At 68.9% G+C, this 13,345-nt stretch overlaps 2 protein-coding genes across 2 annotated transcripts; one reads left to right on the forward strand and one right to left on the reverse strand.

Annotated features, from left to right (window-relative positions):
- Positions 1-6,803: 6,803 nt before the first annotated feature.
- On the reverse strand, positions 6,804-11,615 carry FA09DRAFT_329105 (calcium-translocating P-type ATPase). The gene is made up of 2 exons (XM_025742033.1): positions 8,336-11,615; positions 6,804-8,282 (listed from the first exon to the last, which is right to left on the reverse strand). Exons 1-2 carry the CDS (start codon positions 11,495-11,497, stop codon positions 6,978-6,980), a joined length of 4,467 nt encoding a protein of 1,488 aa, XP_025599448.1. The 5' UTR covers positions 11,498-11,615; the 3' UTR covers positions 6,804-6,977.
- A 1,113-nt stretch (positions 11,616-12,728) lies between these two features.
- FA09DRAFT_329106 (hypothetical protein) lies at positions 12,729-12,979 on the forward strand. Its single transcript, XM_025742034.1, has one exon. It carries the CDS (start codon positions 12,744-12,746, stop codon positions 12,954-12,956), a length of 213 nt encoding a protein of 70 aa, XP_025599449.1. The 5' UTR covers positions 12,729-12,743; the 3' UTR covers positions 12,957-12,979.
- Positions 12,980-13,345: the final 366 nt, after the last annotated feature.

Below are 13,345 nucleotides of genomic sequence, written 5' to 3' on the forward strand. Positions count from 1 at the left end.
GGGGCCTCAGCGTCGACGAGGACGAGTACCGCGACCCGACGCTGCGCGACGCCGACGCTCCGTGCCTCAGCCCCGTCTCGCCTTTCAACGCTCTCCACCCGTCGCCTCGCGCACTGCTTCAACACGCTCCGCTGCCGCAGCTCAACCACGAGCCGGCGCCGTCGTCGTCGCGGCACTACTACTCGGCCTACGACCTTCCGAGCCCACCGTCCTCTTCGCACGATGTCAACCGTCGCAACTCTGGTCCCACCTCCGTCCTCGCTCCGGTCCCCGCCGCCGCCGGCATGAAGCGTTCGGCCTCGCACAGTTCGCGCGACGAGCAGCGCACCGAGAGCTACATGGCACCTCCGGCATCGCAGCGGCGGCGCGGCAGCTCGACGTACAGCAACAGCGGCGCCGAGCAGTCGTTTGGCAGCAGCGAGCCTCGCACCTCGATCCAGAGCGGCGCCAGCTCTGCAGCCACGACGGTCGACATGCGCTCGGCATGCGAGGAGCAGCAACAGCAGGCACGGCGACCTCCGCCGCTGCAGCTCGTGCACTCTGCCTTTGGCGGCGCACGCGGCTCGCCCAGTGCCGTCGGCGCCCTGCTGTCTCTGCGCACCTCCAAGTCCGTCGGCTCGCTCTCCAGCGGGCCCTCGCCGCGCCTGTTCAGCAACATGCCGCTGCCCGGCAGCGGCGGCAGCCACCCGGCAAGCCCGACGAGCCCGCTGCCGCCCATGCTCTCGACGTCGGACCGTTCGGCCCTCAACAAGCTCACGGTCCGCCTCTGAGAGGCGTATGCGCCTGATGCAGGGACGCATCTGGCGTGCGTCTGCTGCCGTCACTTGCTCCCCGCCCCGTCACAATGCCCCGGCCTGTATTCTAAGCTCCGCCCTTCCACTGCTCTTCTGCTCTGCCCCTGCGCTTTCACTGCACTACTTGTTACCCTGCCTTCACCCTTGGCGTCTATTCCCTGCATCTACACTTGCGCAGTCGCTAGTTCGCTCTACACCTCCTTGCTCTGGTGCCCCGTCGTCACGCAATTGCTACATCTGCTGCCAAACACTCTGGTCTGTCTGTCTACTTTGGCCTGATGACACGGCCCACTGGCACAGAGCGGCCCTTGCGGCACGCGAACTCGCGGGGCTGCCACAGCATGCTGCAGGCTGAGTGTCGGACCCACGGCACGGCGCGGCCGTGTCAGAGGCTGTGGCAGACGCCGTGGCGCCTCCCCGGGGCGCGTGCGTGCATGCATCGCGGGGGACGCCGCTTGCGGCGCTGTGCACAATCTTCCGCGGACAGCCTCCGAGGCTGGTACGCACGGGCGGGGCGGGAACGCGGCGAGCAAGAGCGCACACGGCATCGGCACGCACCACTCTGACTCTCTCTCACACGAAAGAGACGCAACTGACACGTCGCAGACACGGTGTTGCGAGCATGCGCACCTCATGCTGCTGCCGTCCTGCCGACGCATTCATCCGAGCTTGGGCAAGAGGCGACGAGCGGCATGCAGCAGACGCGCGCCACCTCCTCCCATGCACTCGCTGCGGCCGATCTCATGCGTCGAGGCAGGGGAGCATCCTTGAGCGGCGCCGGGCACTGGTGTGCAGCACGCTGGAGGCTGCTATTTGCGCACACACGGGGACGCACAGCGGCGAGGCGGCGTGGCGTGTGAGAGGCGCGAGAGGCACAGCTGAGATAGCCTCTGCCCGGTGGCTGCAGCAGGACCCCTGGGTGCACACGGACGAACGGAGCATGAGGGCCGCCCGACGATGCATGCCAGATACGCCTCGTCAGGGGGCCAGCATGGAGGCTTAGGCGATGCATTGGAGCGGCCGCGCTGAGAGCAATGGCCTCCGCTAGGCCGGCCCGAGCCATGCCGTGCGCAGCGGCAGCACGCAGCAGCAGCACGACAAAGGAACGCACGCGCGGTGGCGCAGCCCGCCGCTGTGCCCGCGTCGCCGCCATGGCGCTGTGGCGCGCTTCGCATGAGAGCAGGCTGCAGGCAATTCCCACGCACGCGCCCGCGCCGCCGCCGGGTGCCGAGCGCCGCGCCGCCGCGCCCGTTCCCGCGCCCGCGCCGCGACGCCATCCGACGCCCCTCGGCGCGCACGCCGCCCGCCAAGAGCAAGTGCTGGCTTCCGCTGCATCTGCCTCGAGCCTCTCGAAGCCTGTCCTCGAACCCGCGCGACCTTCGACCCGCGGAAGCCATGCGCTTGCGCATGGAGCACGCTCGCCGAAGCATGCAGCCGCCACTTCCATGCGACGCATCTCGTGCGGCATGCGCGCGCGCGCAAAAACGTGCCACACGGCAGCGAGCCTCCGAAGCCTACGCACCACCGCCCAGGCGCCTCTGCCGCTGCAGCGCTTCGCCGGCAGCACATCGGCAACGCACGCATGCAGGCACGTCTGGTGCGCTAAGCTTAGCCTCAACGGCGGCACGCAGCGAGGCGATGTAGCAGATGCTGGGCGTGCTGGGCGTGCGGGGCGCTGTGATGCGCTGCGGGCAGCACGATGCCGGTCAGGCCAGAGGGCGTCGGCGTCGGCGTCAGCGCGGCGAGCTCGGAGGGGCACCGCACGGTTGCGCCGCTGGCTGCAGGGCGCTTCCTCCGTGGCGCGCTCGGCTGGCACGGAGCCGTCACGGCCGCCGCCCGCATCGGCGAGGCAGGACAGTGCTCTGGTGCCCCAGGGGCGTCACCTTATGCACCGACGCGCGCGAAGCCCCTGCGCGACGCTGCAAGCGCATGCGGGCATTCTAGTCTCCGACGCCCGCAAGCGTGCTGTGGTAATCCGGCAGGAGAGCAGTGTACCACCGGCGGCACGCCAGCGGCATGAGGGGTCCCGAACGCTGCGGTCTTCCCGCCGGGAAGCGGCCCGCAGCAGCAGGTCGAAGCGCATGGCCGCTCGCTCCTGCCCTGCACGCTTTGCCGGCGGCCGTGCTGCCTCGCTGCGCCGTGCGTCGGCGTCCGAGCAGTCGCGCGTCGGCGCCGGCCCGAGGACATTCCACTGCTGCGCGGCGCCGAGGCGGCCACCCAGCGGTGCCCTTGCGCAAGTGCCTCGGCGTAGGAGGCTTCTCCTCAGCAACGGCCGTACAGCACGAGAGCAAACCCTCCGTGCGCTGCCGCGCTGCTTGCGGCCAAGAGCTGGGAGCTCCTTGCCGAGCCTTGCTCAGTCAACAGAGCGCGTGCTCGCTGACCTTCTCAGCATGCCTCTCTCCACCTCGAGTGGCCTTGCGAATGCGTCCTGAGCCCCCAGCGGAGCTCTGAGCGAGACGCTTCGCATCGCAGGCGCCAGACAGGCTGCGCTCTGCACGTCAAGCGTCGCTGGGTGTGCTGTAAGGTCCACGTCGAGGCGGCATGAGCGGCACAGGTGCGGCCGAGCACGCAGCCAAGTGCATCTCGGAGTGCCGCACTGCCGTCCGCCGTTCATGCCGACGCTGCGGTGCTGAGGCAGTAGCGAGCGGTGCTGCAGAGGCGGCACCTCGCCCGCACTCGGCGCCAACATCTCGCCCCTCCTCGCACGCTGCGGCTGCACTCCGCCGGGGATTTGTGCGCCAGGGGTACAGCGCAGAGCCGTGCGGTGGCCGCAGCCGCAGCAGACCAGGCGCAGAGCCGCAGCGGCAGCGGCAGCGCAGCACCAGGCGTCGCAGCGGTCGAGCTGCCGCCGGCCTGAGCCCCTCCGGCCCACATTTGTCAGCCTCGCAGCACGCCGCATGCCTCGGCATCTCCGCCTGTCGTGCCGCCTGCGCCTTGAGCGCTGTCGACAGGCACCTCGACGGGCGGAGATGGCCCGCCAGCCCTTCTCTATCGAACGATGCAATCGCCTGCTGCTGCCTTGGAGGCGATGAGGCGTCAGATGGGCAGCGATGGGGCTGAGATGTCGGGCCGACGGGTCTGCGCGCGTGACATGGCCGACGGGACGCGTCCCCTCGCGACTCTGCCATCCCACGGGCTGCCTCTCTGTACCTCTGCACCGCGGCTCGGCGTGTATTGTGCTTGCTCAGCAACGTACAATGCCGCTTGTGCAATCGCCTATGTAGTCCGCAGGCGCTGCCGCGTGGTATTCCTCCGCGGCGGCTCCTCATTCCGGCGGTGCCCACACGTCTCGCGTCCCCACTACAAAGCAGCCACCACACGTGCGAGACGGCCAGCGGGTTGAGGCGCGAAGCGTGAGAAGCGGCAGGATGGCAAGACGCAGACGCTGCACGACCTGAGCTGCAATGAAGGAGCGGGGAGCGCGGCGCAGGAGAGGAGCCTGCTGCGGCGCGCAGCGGCATCTCGAGCGCGCGCGGAGGGAAGGGGCAGAGGGCAGATGCATGCGGCGTCATCGTGGGCCGCGCTCCAGGGCGCGAGATGCCGCTCATGCGGCGCCAGCGTGCACGCTACGGAGCGCCCATGCCTCCCTCTCGGCTTCTGCAAACAGTCGGCGGTGCGCTTCTGGCGGTGCTGGCGCTGGCGTGCTTGCGTCTGCCGCTCTGGCGCGCATCTGTGCATGCTGGAGGCAGCATGACGCCCGCGCTCCACGCTAAGCAGGCACGCTGGGCGCGCTCGGCGCTTCTGAATGCGCCGAAGCGCAGGCGCGGCAGCGGCGTGCTTGCGCCGACTTGCTCCTGTGTCGTGCGGGCGCAAGGTCCGCCAGTCCGAGCCGCTCCGGATTGCGCAGGAGCGTCGCCGGAGCAGCACCTCGTCCGCCGCCGCCCGGCCGCGCGTGCGCGCGCGCCTCGGGCCTTTGCCGCGCTCCCCTTGCGTTCGTGCCCTGCACCCATGCGCGGCTCCGAGGGTGCTCCACTGGCGCACACGGCGCGCCAGCGGAATCCCACTCACTGGCCTGCAAGCTAGAACTGCACGCAGCACAGCGCACGGCCGCGGCCCGAGGTTTGTTCAGCCGTTGCACCTGCAAGCACGCCGCGCCGCCGCCGCCAAGCGCTCCTCGTGCTCCCCGAGAAGCATGCCGCTCCTCATTCGCCGTGCGCTTCAGCCTAGATGCACTACTTCATAGTGCGCAGTGACGCACGCTGCAAGGCCCGTGACTCGCCAAGGCACGCAGCTGCAGCGTGCTCGACTCCGGCCCGCGAAGGACACGCACGCATGCCGGCCTCCGAGCTCGCGCGCGCGGCGTGAGACGAGACCTCCTCGCTGCTCGCTCCTTCACCCCTTCGCATGGCCGCTCTATACAAGCGTCGTTGCGCCGACGATCGAGCGTTCCAAGACTGGAGCTGTGCATGCCGCAGGATGAGCTGATGACCCACAAGCGGATGCGGTCTCGACGGGCAGATGCCCACCTGCATGGCGTGCGAAAAGCGGGCCGTCAAAGAGGCTGGATGCTGATCGACGGCGACTCGTCTTGGCCCGTCTGGGCACGCGACAAGCGGTCCTGCTCCTCCTTGCGGGCATGTTCTGCAACGCAGCCTTCATTCTTGTCTGCGGGAGCAATCTACTCCGAGCTTTCTCGCGCAGCACAACGCAGCATGCGGACGAGACACTCAGCGCATCACCGGCAGACACAGACGGACGAAGCATATCGAGCGGGGCGTGGAGGGCTGGGTGGACTCGAAGGTGTTGTACCGCAGCTGCAGCTGCACGCTCGAGACAGCGTCCGAGATCGAGGCGCAGTAGGGGCAGGTGAGGCAGCACCGCCGCTGCGCGCAGCGTCGGTGCGTCGACGGCGAGCTGACCTCGCTGCCTCCGCATGGTCGTCTTGCGTCCGCGGACCGGCCTTTGGAGGCGGACCTCTGCGCCTCGCACCCTTCGAGACGCGGAGGCGGAGCCCGAAAGGCTGCATGCTCTGTACCCTGCTGCATGCGCAGCATGTTCGCGCATTACGCTCAGATCATCAGTCAAAGTGCTGTCACTTTGAGCGGTGTCGGAGTCCGGCGAGACGATGCACACGCTGAGGCCCAGAGCTTGTCACTCCGCCTCCGCCCGCCCCGCACAGGGCGGGCGGGCATTGCGCATCAACACACGACGGCACGCGCGGCTGCGGCATGGGCCGTGCCAAGGCTCGCATTCGGCGGCGCTCGATGAGCATCTCGACTGCCTCTCTTCTGCTTCTCTTTCTCTCGCACACTGCAGCATGCAGGCGGCCCTCTCTCCCTCTCCGCTCTCGCTTCCGCCCCCGCCTGAGGTACGTGCATGCCTGAGCGCTGCACGCGGCCGAGGCGAAGGCCGAGAGCACACGACTCGCATCCGCACGCGGCCTGGCGGGCGTCGAATGGGCCTCGGATCCGAGAGCGGGACCTCCTCCCATCCATCCTGCTTCGCCGTCTGCTGCAGACGCACCTGCGCTACAGCCTCAGTGCACCTGCCGAGCTGCAGCGGCTCGGGCTCGCGGAGTGGAATTCCGCAGTCGGTCCGCGCTCCGACTCAGGGCAGGGCAGGCAGAGTTGATACACCCCCGCCCTGGGATTGCGCGCTCGCCTGTCGATGATCAATAGAACCTATGTAGCTCCATCTCCATCATGACCGCATGCATACGCCAGAGAGGAGCGCTTGAGCTGCCCCTGCGTGCTGGAGCGGCCGCACCGAAGGACCTATTACGAGGCGCGCCGCCCGGAGTCCGGGAGGCAACGTGCTCAGGCTGCCACGTGACCGGCACTCGTCGAGCTCCTCCTGACTGCGCCTTGAGCACGGCCCAGGGAGGTCTCTGAGTCCGAGTGCGGCGCTGCTCAAGTGATCGCTGGACGCGCAGCGCTCGGTTCTGTAGTCTCGCGACTCGCAAGGAGCTCGCACGCGCGCCATGCGCGAGGGCCTTACGGCTGTCACGCGTCGCCTCCTCCTCTCACATCTGCGCCCGCACACGCACGCAGAGGCATAGCTTATCGAGTCGTGAATTGTGGGTGATGTAACAGAGATGCGACGAGCCTAGTACGAGGTAGCGGGAAGGGAAAGGGGGCGCTGTATGTACAGCGCGCGAGCGGCCCCAGGCCAGCCGGCCTGGAATGGTGTCCCGCTCGGCGCGCATCGAGTCTATTTACAAAGTGTGCGGAGAGGCAGGCCCGTCTATGCCGACTTGCTGCCGCCGCCGGCCTGCAGCTTCTGCAGGAACTGGTCGTCATTGGCCGTGTCGGGGTGCAGCTGGATGGCGCCGCCCTGGTAGAGCTGCCAGGACGAGACGGAGGGGTCGCCCGCCGCCGGGTCGCGACGCGAGGCCGCCTCGGGGTTCGTGGGCCGCCAGCCGCCGCCGACGGAGGCGCCGATGAGCGCGGGCACGAGGGCCATGAGCGTCTGCGGGTGCACGTCGGCATCGCGCATGCGCCGGCTCTTGCTCTTCCACGCCAGGCGCACGAGCTGCGAGCGGCCGCCGCGGATGCGCGAGAAGGCCGAGAGGCGCTCGGCGACGCCGCCGAACTCTTCGCCGTACTCCTTGGCCTCGGCCTCCTTGGCCTCGTGCGAGATCGTCGGCAGGCGGTTGGGGTCCGAGTGGATGCCGAGCGCGATGAGTAGCCGCTCACACGGCGCCGTGGGGAAGCAGCGGATCAGCACACCGAGCGGCCACGAGACGAGGCCGATGATGATGACGATGGCCCAGTCGGGCCGGCTGCTCTCGCGCGCCGGGTTGTCGGGCTGGAGCGGTGCAATGCCGAACGCGCTCTTGCCGACGAATGAGATGAGCACCTGCAGGCCGATCTCGACAAGGATGATGCCCATGAACCACTTGTTGCGGTGGATGCCGGCAAAGAAGTTGAACTTGCGCCCCAGCTCACGGCAGTTGACCTGGTTGAAGAGCTGGCACCAGACGAAGGCGTTGAAGATGAGCGAGTTGCGCTCGATGGTGTACGTGGCGGTGAGGTACTCGCGCAGCTCGGGCGTGGCGTCGGCGGGGATGCGCAGGCCGAGAATGTCGTTGCCGCGGAAGTCGAGCACGAGGGCCATGCACACCTGGTAGATCGACTGGCCGATGATCATCTTCCACATGTCCGTCGAGATGAGCGGCGCGTCCTTGCGGTCGGGCTTGCGCTTCAGCAGCACGGGCGTGGCGGGGTCCGTGGCGAGCGCCAGCGCGGCGAGCGTGTCCATGATGAGGTTGAGCCAGAGCAGCTGCACGGCGCCCAGCACGCTCGAGCCCTCGTCGGACGCGACGGCACTGATGAACGTGATGAGCACGGCACCGACGTTGACCGAGAGCTGGAACTGCAGGAAGCGGCGCACGGCGTCGTTGACGCAGCGGCCCCACATGATGGCCTTGACGATCGAGGCGAAGTTGTCGTCCATGAGGATGATGTCGGACGCCTCCTTGGCGACCTCCGTGCCGGCAATGCCCATCGAGAAGCCCACGTTGGCGGCCTTGAGAGCCGGTCCGTCGTTCTGCGCATGGAGTCAGCACAGGACACCGATGCGCATATCACGCAGCCACTCACCGTGCCGTCGCCCGTGACACCGACAATCTCGCCCATGCGCTTCAGGCGCTCGACCAGAATCTTCTTGTCCTCGGGGCTGGAGCGCGCCAGCACCTGCAGGCGCGGCACGACGGCGTCCATATCGGCGTCGGAGAGCTTGCGGAAGACGGGGCCCTCCATGATGATGCCGCCGGGCGTGTAGATGCCGCACTGCGTCGCGATCGAGCGTGCCGTGAGGGCGTTGTCACCGGTGCACATCTTGACCTGCACGCCGGCCTGCGTGCACGCGGCGACGGCGTCGCGCACGCCGGGGCGCAGCGGGTCCTCGATGCCGACGACGGCGAGCAGCGTCAGGTCGCGCGCCAGGAAGTCGTAGTCCAGCTCGCCCTCCTCGGTCATCGTCGCGCCCTGCGGCGGCCACGAGGGCGTGTCAAAGTCGCGGTAGCAGACGCCGATGGTGCGCAGCGTCTGGTTGGCGTAGAAGATGATCGTCTTGGCCACGTTCTCCTGCGACTCCTTGGTGAAGGCCGCCGTCTGAACGTCGCCGTCGGCATCGCCAGAGTCCGGGTCGGGCACGATCACGTGCCGCGTGCAGATCTTCGTGAGCACCTCGGACGCGCCCTTGACGAGGAAGCGGTAGCCGCCCTCGGGCTTGCGGATCACGACGCCCATGGCCTTGCGCTCCGAGCTGAACGGGAAGCTCGTCACGACCTCGTTGCGCTCGCGCGACACGCGGTAGTCCTCCCAGCCGAGCTCCTTGGCCATCTTGAGCAGCGCCGTCTCCGTCTTGGAGCCGACGAAGCCGAGCTGCTTCGTCTTCTCCGCCTCGACCTTCTTCTTGGGCAGCAGGCGGCGCAGGAACGAGACCTTCTTGAGCGCGCCGAGGCCCGGCGGTGCCTGCTTGTCGTCGCCGCCCGCCTCGGCGACCTCCTCAAAGGCGCTCGAGTTGACGGAGATCGAGTCGGAGAGCAGCGTGCGCAGCTTGCCGGAGATGACGGAGCCGAGCTCCTGCTGGTCGATGGCCCAGTCGCGGCGGCCCTGGTGGCGCTGCAGGCTCGAGCGCGAGGCCATGCGCTCGGCGGCGCTGTCGTCCTCGGGACTCTCGATGCGGCCCTTGTTCTCTTCCAAGTTGTAGGCAAACTTGAGGTGCACGCCGACACTGCCGGCGACGACGCTCATCTCGTTCTGCGTCAGCGTGCCCGTCTTGTCCGTGCAGATGACGCTTGCGTTGGCCATGGTCTCGCAGGCGCCGAGCACGCGCACGAGGAGGTTCTGCTCCGTCATGCGCTTCGTGGCGAAGGCCAGTGCCAGCGTCGTGGCGAGCGGCAGACCCTCGGGCACGGCGACGACCACGACGGTGACGGCAATGACGAGAATGTCGATGAACTGCTTGCCGCGCTCGTCGGGCGTCAGGCTCGGTTGTCCAGGGCGGAAGGAGACGAAGAAGCGGATCATGAGCGCGACGAAGAGCAGCAGACCGGCGGCGGAACCGCAGTAGGCAATGATCTCGGCAAGACGGTTGAGCTTGGCCTGCAGCGGCGTCATCTCGGCCTCGGTGCGCAGCGAGAGCATGAGCTTGCCGTTGAAGGAGCTCGGGCCGACGGCAATGACGACATACTCGCCCGCGCCCTCGAGGACACGCGCGCCGGAGATGAGGAAGCAGTCGCGATTCGGCGGCTTGGTGCCGTTGGCCTCGGCGGCCTCGAGCTGCTCCAGCGCCTCATCGTAGGTAATCTTGCGGATCATGTCGCTCTCGCCCGTGGCGCCCGACTCGTCGCACTTGACGTTGTGGCCGCGCAGGAAGACACCGTCGGCCGGCAGAATTTCTCCGGGCTCGAGCTGCAGCACGTCGCCGACGCACACATCGTGCACGCTCATGAGTGCCGGGCGGCCCTGCCGGATGACCTTGACGTCGCGCTCCTCCTTCTTGGCGTTGAGCTTTTTAAATTGCAGCTCCTTTTGATAGTCGTTGACGGAGCCCACGACGTCGACGATGACGACGGCAATCAGAATGGCCACGCCCTCGACCCAGTCGATCTGCGGCGCGCGCACCTCGGTGAGCTCGCCGTTGACAATCTGCGGCACGAACTCGGGGTCGGCGCCAAAGTCGGTGTACAGGCCGAGCGCGAGCGAGACGACGGCGGCAATGCACAGCAGGATGAGGATCTTGTCCTGCAGCGCCAGCCACATGAGCAGCAGCAGGCTCTTGCTCTTCTTCGTCGGCAGCACGTTGCGGCCGTAGACCTTCTCGCGCTGCTCGTGCGACGCCTGCACCCAGTCGGCGCCGCGCGGCTCGCCCGAGCCGGCGGCGCGCTCAATGTCCTTCTCGCTCTCGCGCTGCGCACCCTCCTCCTCGGCCTTGGTGCCGCCGACGTCGAGGCCCGACGTGCCGTCCGTGCCGAGCGCAGCCAGCAGGCCCTTGACGCCGCCCATGTCGCGTAGCAGCGCCACGCTCTTGGGGTCGACGAGCTCGCCGAGCTCCACGGGCCGGTACTTGAACGGCGCCGGGTCCATCTCGTACTGCCGCTTCTTCTCGGCGTCGATCTCGTCCTGGATCGCCTTTGCGCGGCCCGCGCGCGTCTTGCCGTGCACGCTGGCCTTGAAGCGCTGCCAGCCGGAGAGCTTGGCAGCGGCGTCGGCCTCGTCGGCCGGCACGCCCTTCATGCTCTCCTTCTTGGCCGCGTCGGGCACGTCGCGCAGCTTCTCGCCGCGCCCGTCGGACGTGGGTGAGGACTGCTCGAACTTGACCTGGCTGCTGGCGCTCGGCGCCATGCCGCCGTTGGCCGTCGACGCCGGCTCGGCGCTGGCGTCCGTGAAGGCGCTGGCGATGCTGATCTGGCGCGCGTGCGCCGTGCGCGGGTCGTTGTCGCGCAGCGCGAGCGACGTGCGGTACTCGGGCGACGGGCTGTCGGGCCCCATGGCGCTCATCTCCGACGTGGTGGAGAGCGTGGGCGACGAGGGTGGCGGCGCATCGCCGCCGGGCACCGTGAGGCTGGCGTTGCGCGCGTGGCCGGCGCCCATGCTCGAGATGCTGAAGTTGCGGCCGTGCGGGCTGTCGCCCGTCGCCGCTGCTGGTGGCGCGTCGACGGGCGTGCCAGTGACGGCGGCAGCCGTGTCGTCGACGTGCACCTCGGGCGTGGTGACGATGGTGGGGAGCGCATCGCGCTGCGTGGGCTCACTCATGGTGGCGCGCGCACGAGCGGGGGGTGTGCGCAGAGCGCAGGGAGTGCGGGTCGGCAGCCAGAGGGTGGTGTGCGCGCCAGAGGAGTGGAGTGGCGGCGGGGGTGATTAGCGGGAGGGAGCCTTGCGGGATGTGCGGCCGGAGGTGGTGGTAGCGGGGAGAGAGCCAGACGCTGCGACGGGCCCGCTCAAGAGGCGGAAGCGAGGAGGCGGCCGCGGCGGCTGACCTCTGGCACAGCAGCACGACGTTGGCGGCGCGCCTGCGCTTCTGCGCCTCTGCGGCGGTGCTTGTTGCGCGCGCGACAGCGAGGCACGCACACCGCATCGCCGCGCGGCCGCATGCCCGCGAGACCCGCCTGCCGCTCCGCAGCGGCCCGCCGGCTCCCTCGGCCTCTCGCGAGCTCGAGCCTTCCCTCCTGGCCCTCCCTGCCGCCATGTGCAGCGCATGATGCGTCGTATTCCGCAGCAGTGCGCCTCGGCAGGGCGCCATCAGCGCAAGGGGCCAGAGCGCAGGGCCACAGGAGAGCCGGCCGCGCCGCCGCCAGCCGCGCTCAGCACCGCCTTCGCGCGCGAGGCTATTTCGCGCGCGCCGGGGCGCACACACAGGCGGCGTGCCTGATGGGCGGAGCAGATGCGGCTGCAGGCCCGAGTCTTGGCATCGCGACGGCGCGTCAGCGCTTGGCAGGCGGCCCGCTGCCGCTGCGCTGCTGCCGTCGTACGAGCGGCCTCGCTGCACACGTGCGGTGCCTGGCGCCCCGCAAGGCAGCGTCATCTGCGCACACTCCGCACCGGCTGTGCCCTCACCTTGATGCGAGAGAGAGGGCGCTGCTGCCGCCATCGCAGCCCCACGGACGCACCTCGGGCCGCACCGACGCGGGCCCTGCAGGAGTCAGGCGCTGCTGAGTGCTGGCGCTCGTGCTGCGCGCGCACTCGACTCCACCGTCCCCGATGCGGCGCCAGCACCCAGCGCCGCGCGCGCTGCGTCGAGTGAAGGAGCTGTCGTGCTGCGAAGACGCTCTCGTCAGTTCGTCACTCGCCGTGCCTGCGCAGATCGTCATTCGCCGCCGAAAGAGGCGGCAGAGGCGGCAGAGAAGCGGCGAATTTGGCGGCGCCTGCATCGCCCGCGAGGCTGTGCTGTGCCAGACGCGTTCTTTCGAAGCAGGCGTGGCTCGGCGCTGCGAGCGGTGACATACGCCGCCCGAGGTGCGCCTCCTCGCGCTCGCACCCGCGGAACGCCCAAGCCATGACGATGGCGAGCTCGCTCGAGACGACGAGGGGAGACGGCCGCTCGGCAGCTCGGACACAACGCTGCCGCAGCACGGCTTCCGCGGAGGAGCTCGAGAAGAAGGATCTGCGGCTGGAGATTCGCGCGAGGCTGTGCGGCGCTCGCATGGATCTTCGCAGAGCGGGAAGCACTCCTCGGCGCCAGACGGCGATTTGCTGCGCACAGACGTGGCTCTGAGGACGCCACCGCGGCGAGAGGGACGAGAGCGGGATTCTGCTGTGAAACATCGCTCCTCATCATCGCGTATGGGCCTTTGGGTTGGCTTTGAGAGCTGAGGCCTGGCCGACCGAGGAGAGGTGCACGTGACGTGACGTCCGCTCCCACGCACAGCAGCCTGTGCCACCACAGCGGCATCTTCCCCGCCGGCACTTCTTCATCTCGGCGGCATCGCTGGCGCCGAGCGTCGTTCACGAGGGGTCGAGGGTGCTCCTCTTGGTGGTGTTTCAGCATCGCAGTGGCCCACGCAGCATGGCAGGGCAGCGGGCGCGGCTCGAGGACGTCGCGAAGGAGCATCGAGGAGCGGCGCGACGCGCCGCCGCGGCGCATGCTGCACGGGGCTGCCGACC

Source organism: Tilletiopsis washingtonensis (assembly GCF_003144115.1).
Source record: "Tilletiopsis washingtonensis strain MCA 4186 unplaced genomic scaffold FA09scaffold_7, whole genome shotgun sequence".
NCBI classification, from domain to species: domain Eukaryota; kingdom Fungi; phylum Basidiomycota; class Exobasidiomycetes; order Entylomatales; genus Tilletiopsis; species Tilletiopsis washingtonensis.

What these genes read in the sequence shown, in the direction of transcription:
- FA09DRAFT_329106 (XM_025742034.1), top strand. Translation starts at nt 12,744, where the DNA reads ATGGCGAGCTCGCTCGAGACGACGAGGGGAGACGGCCGCTCGGCAGCT.
- FA09DRAFT_329105 (XM_025742033.1), bottom strand. Translation starts at nt 11,497, where the DNA reads ATGAGTGAGCCCACGCAGCGCGATGCGCTCCCCACCATCGTCACCACG. An exon ending in GTGTCACGGGCGACGGCACG is followed by an intron (nt 8,283 to 8,335) that starts GTGAGTGGCTGC and finishes CTCCATGCGCAG; the next exon opens with AACGACGGACCGGCTCTCAA.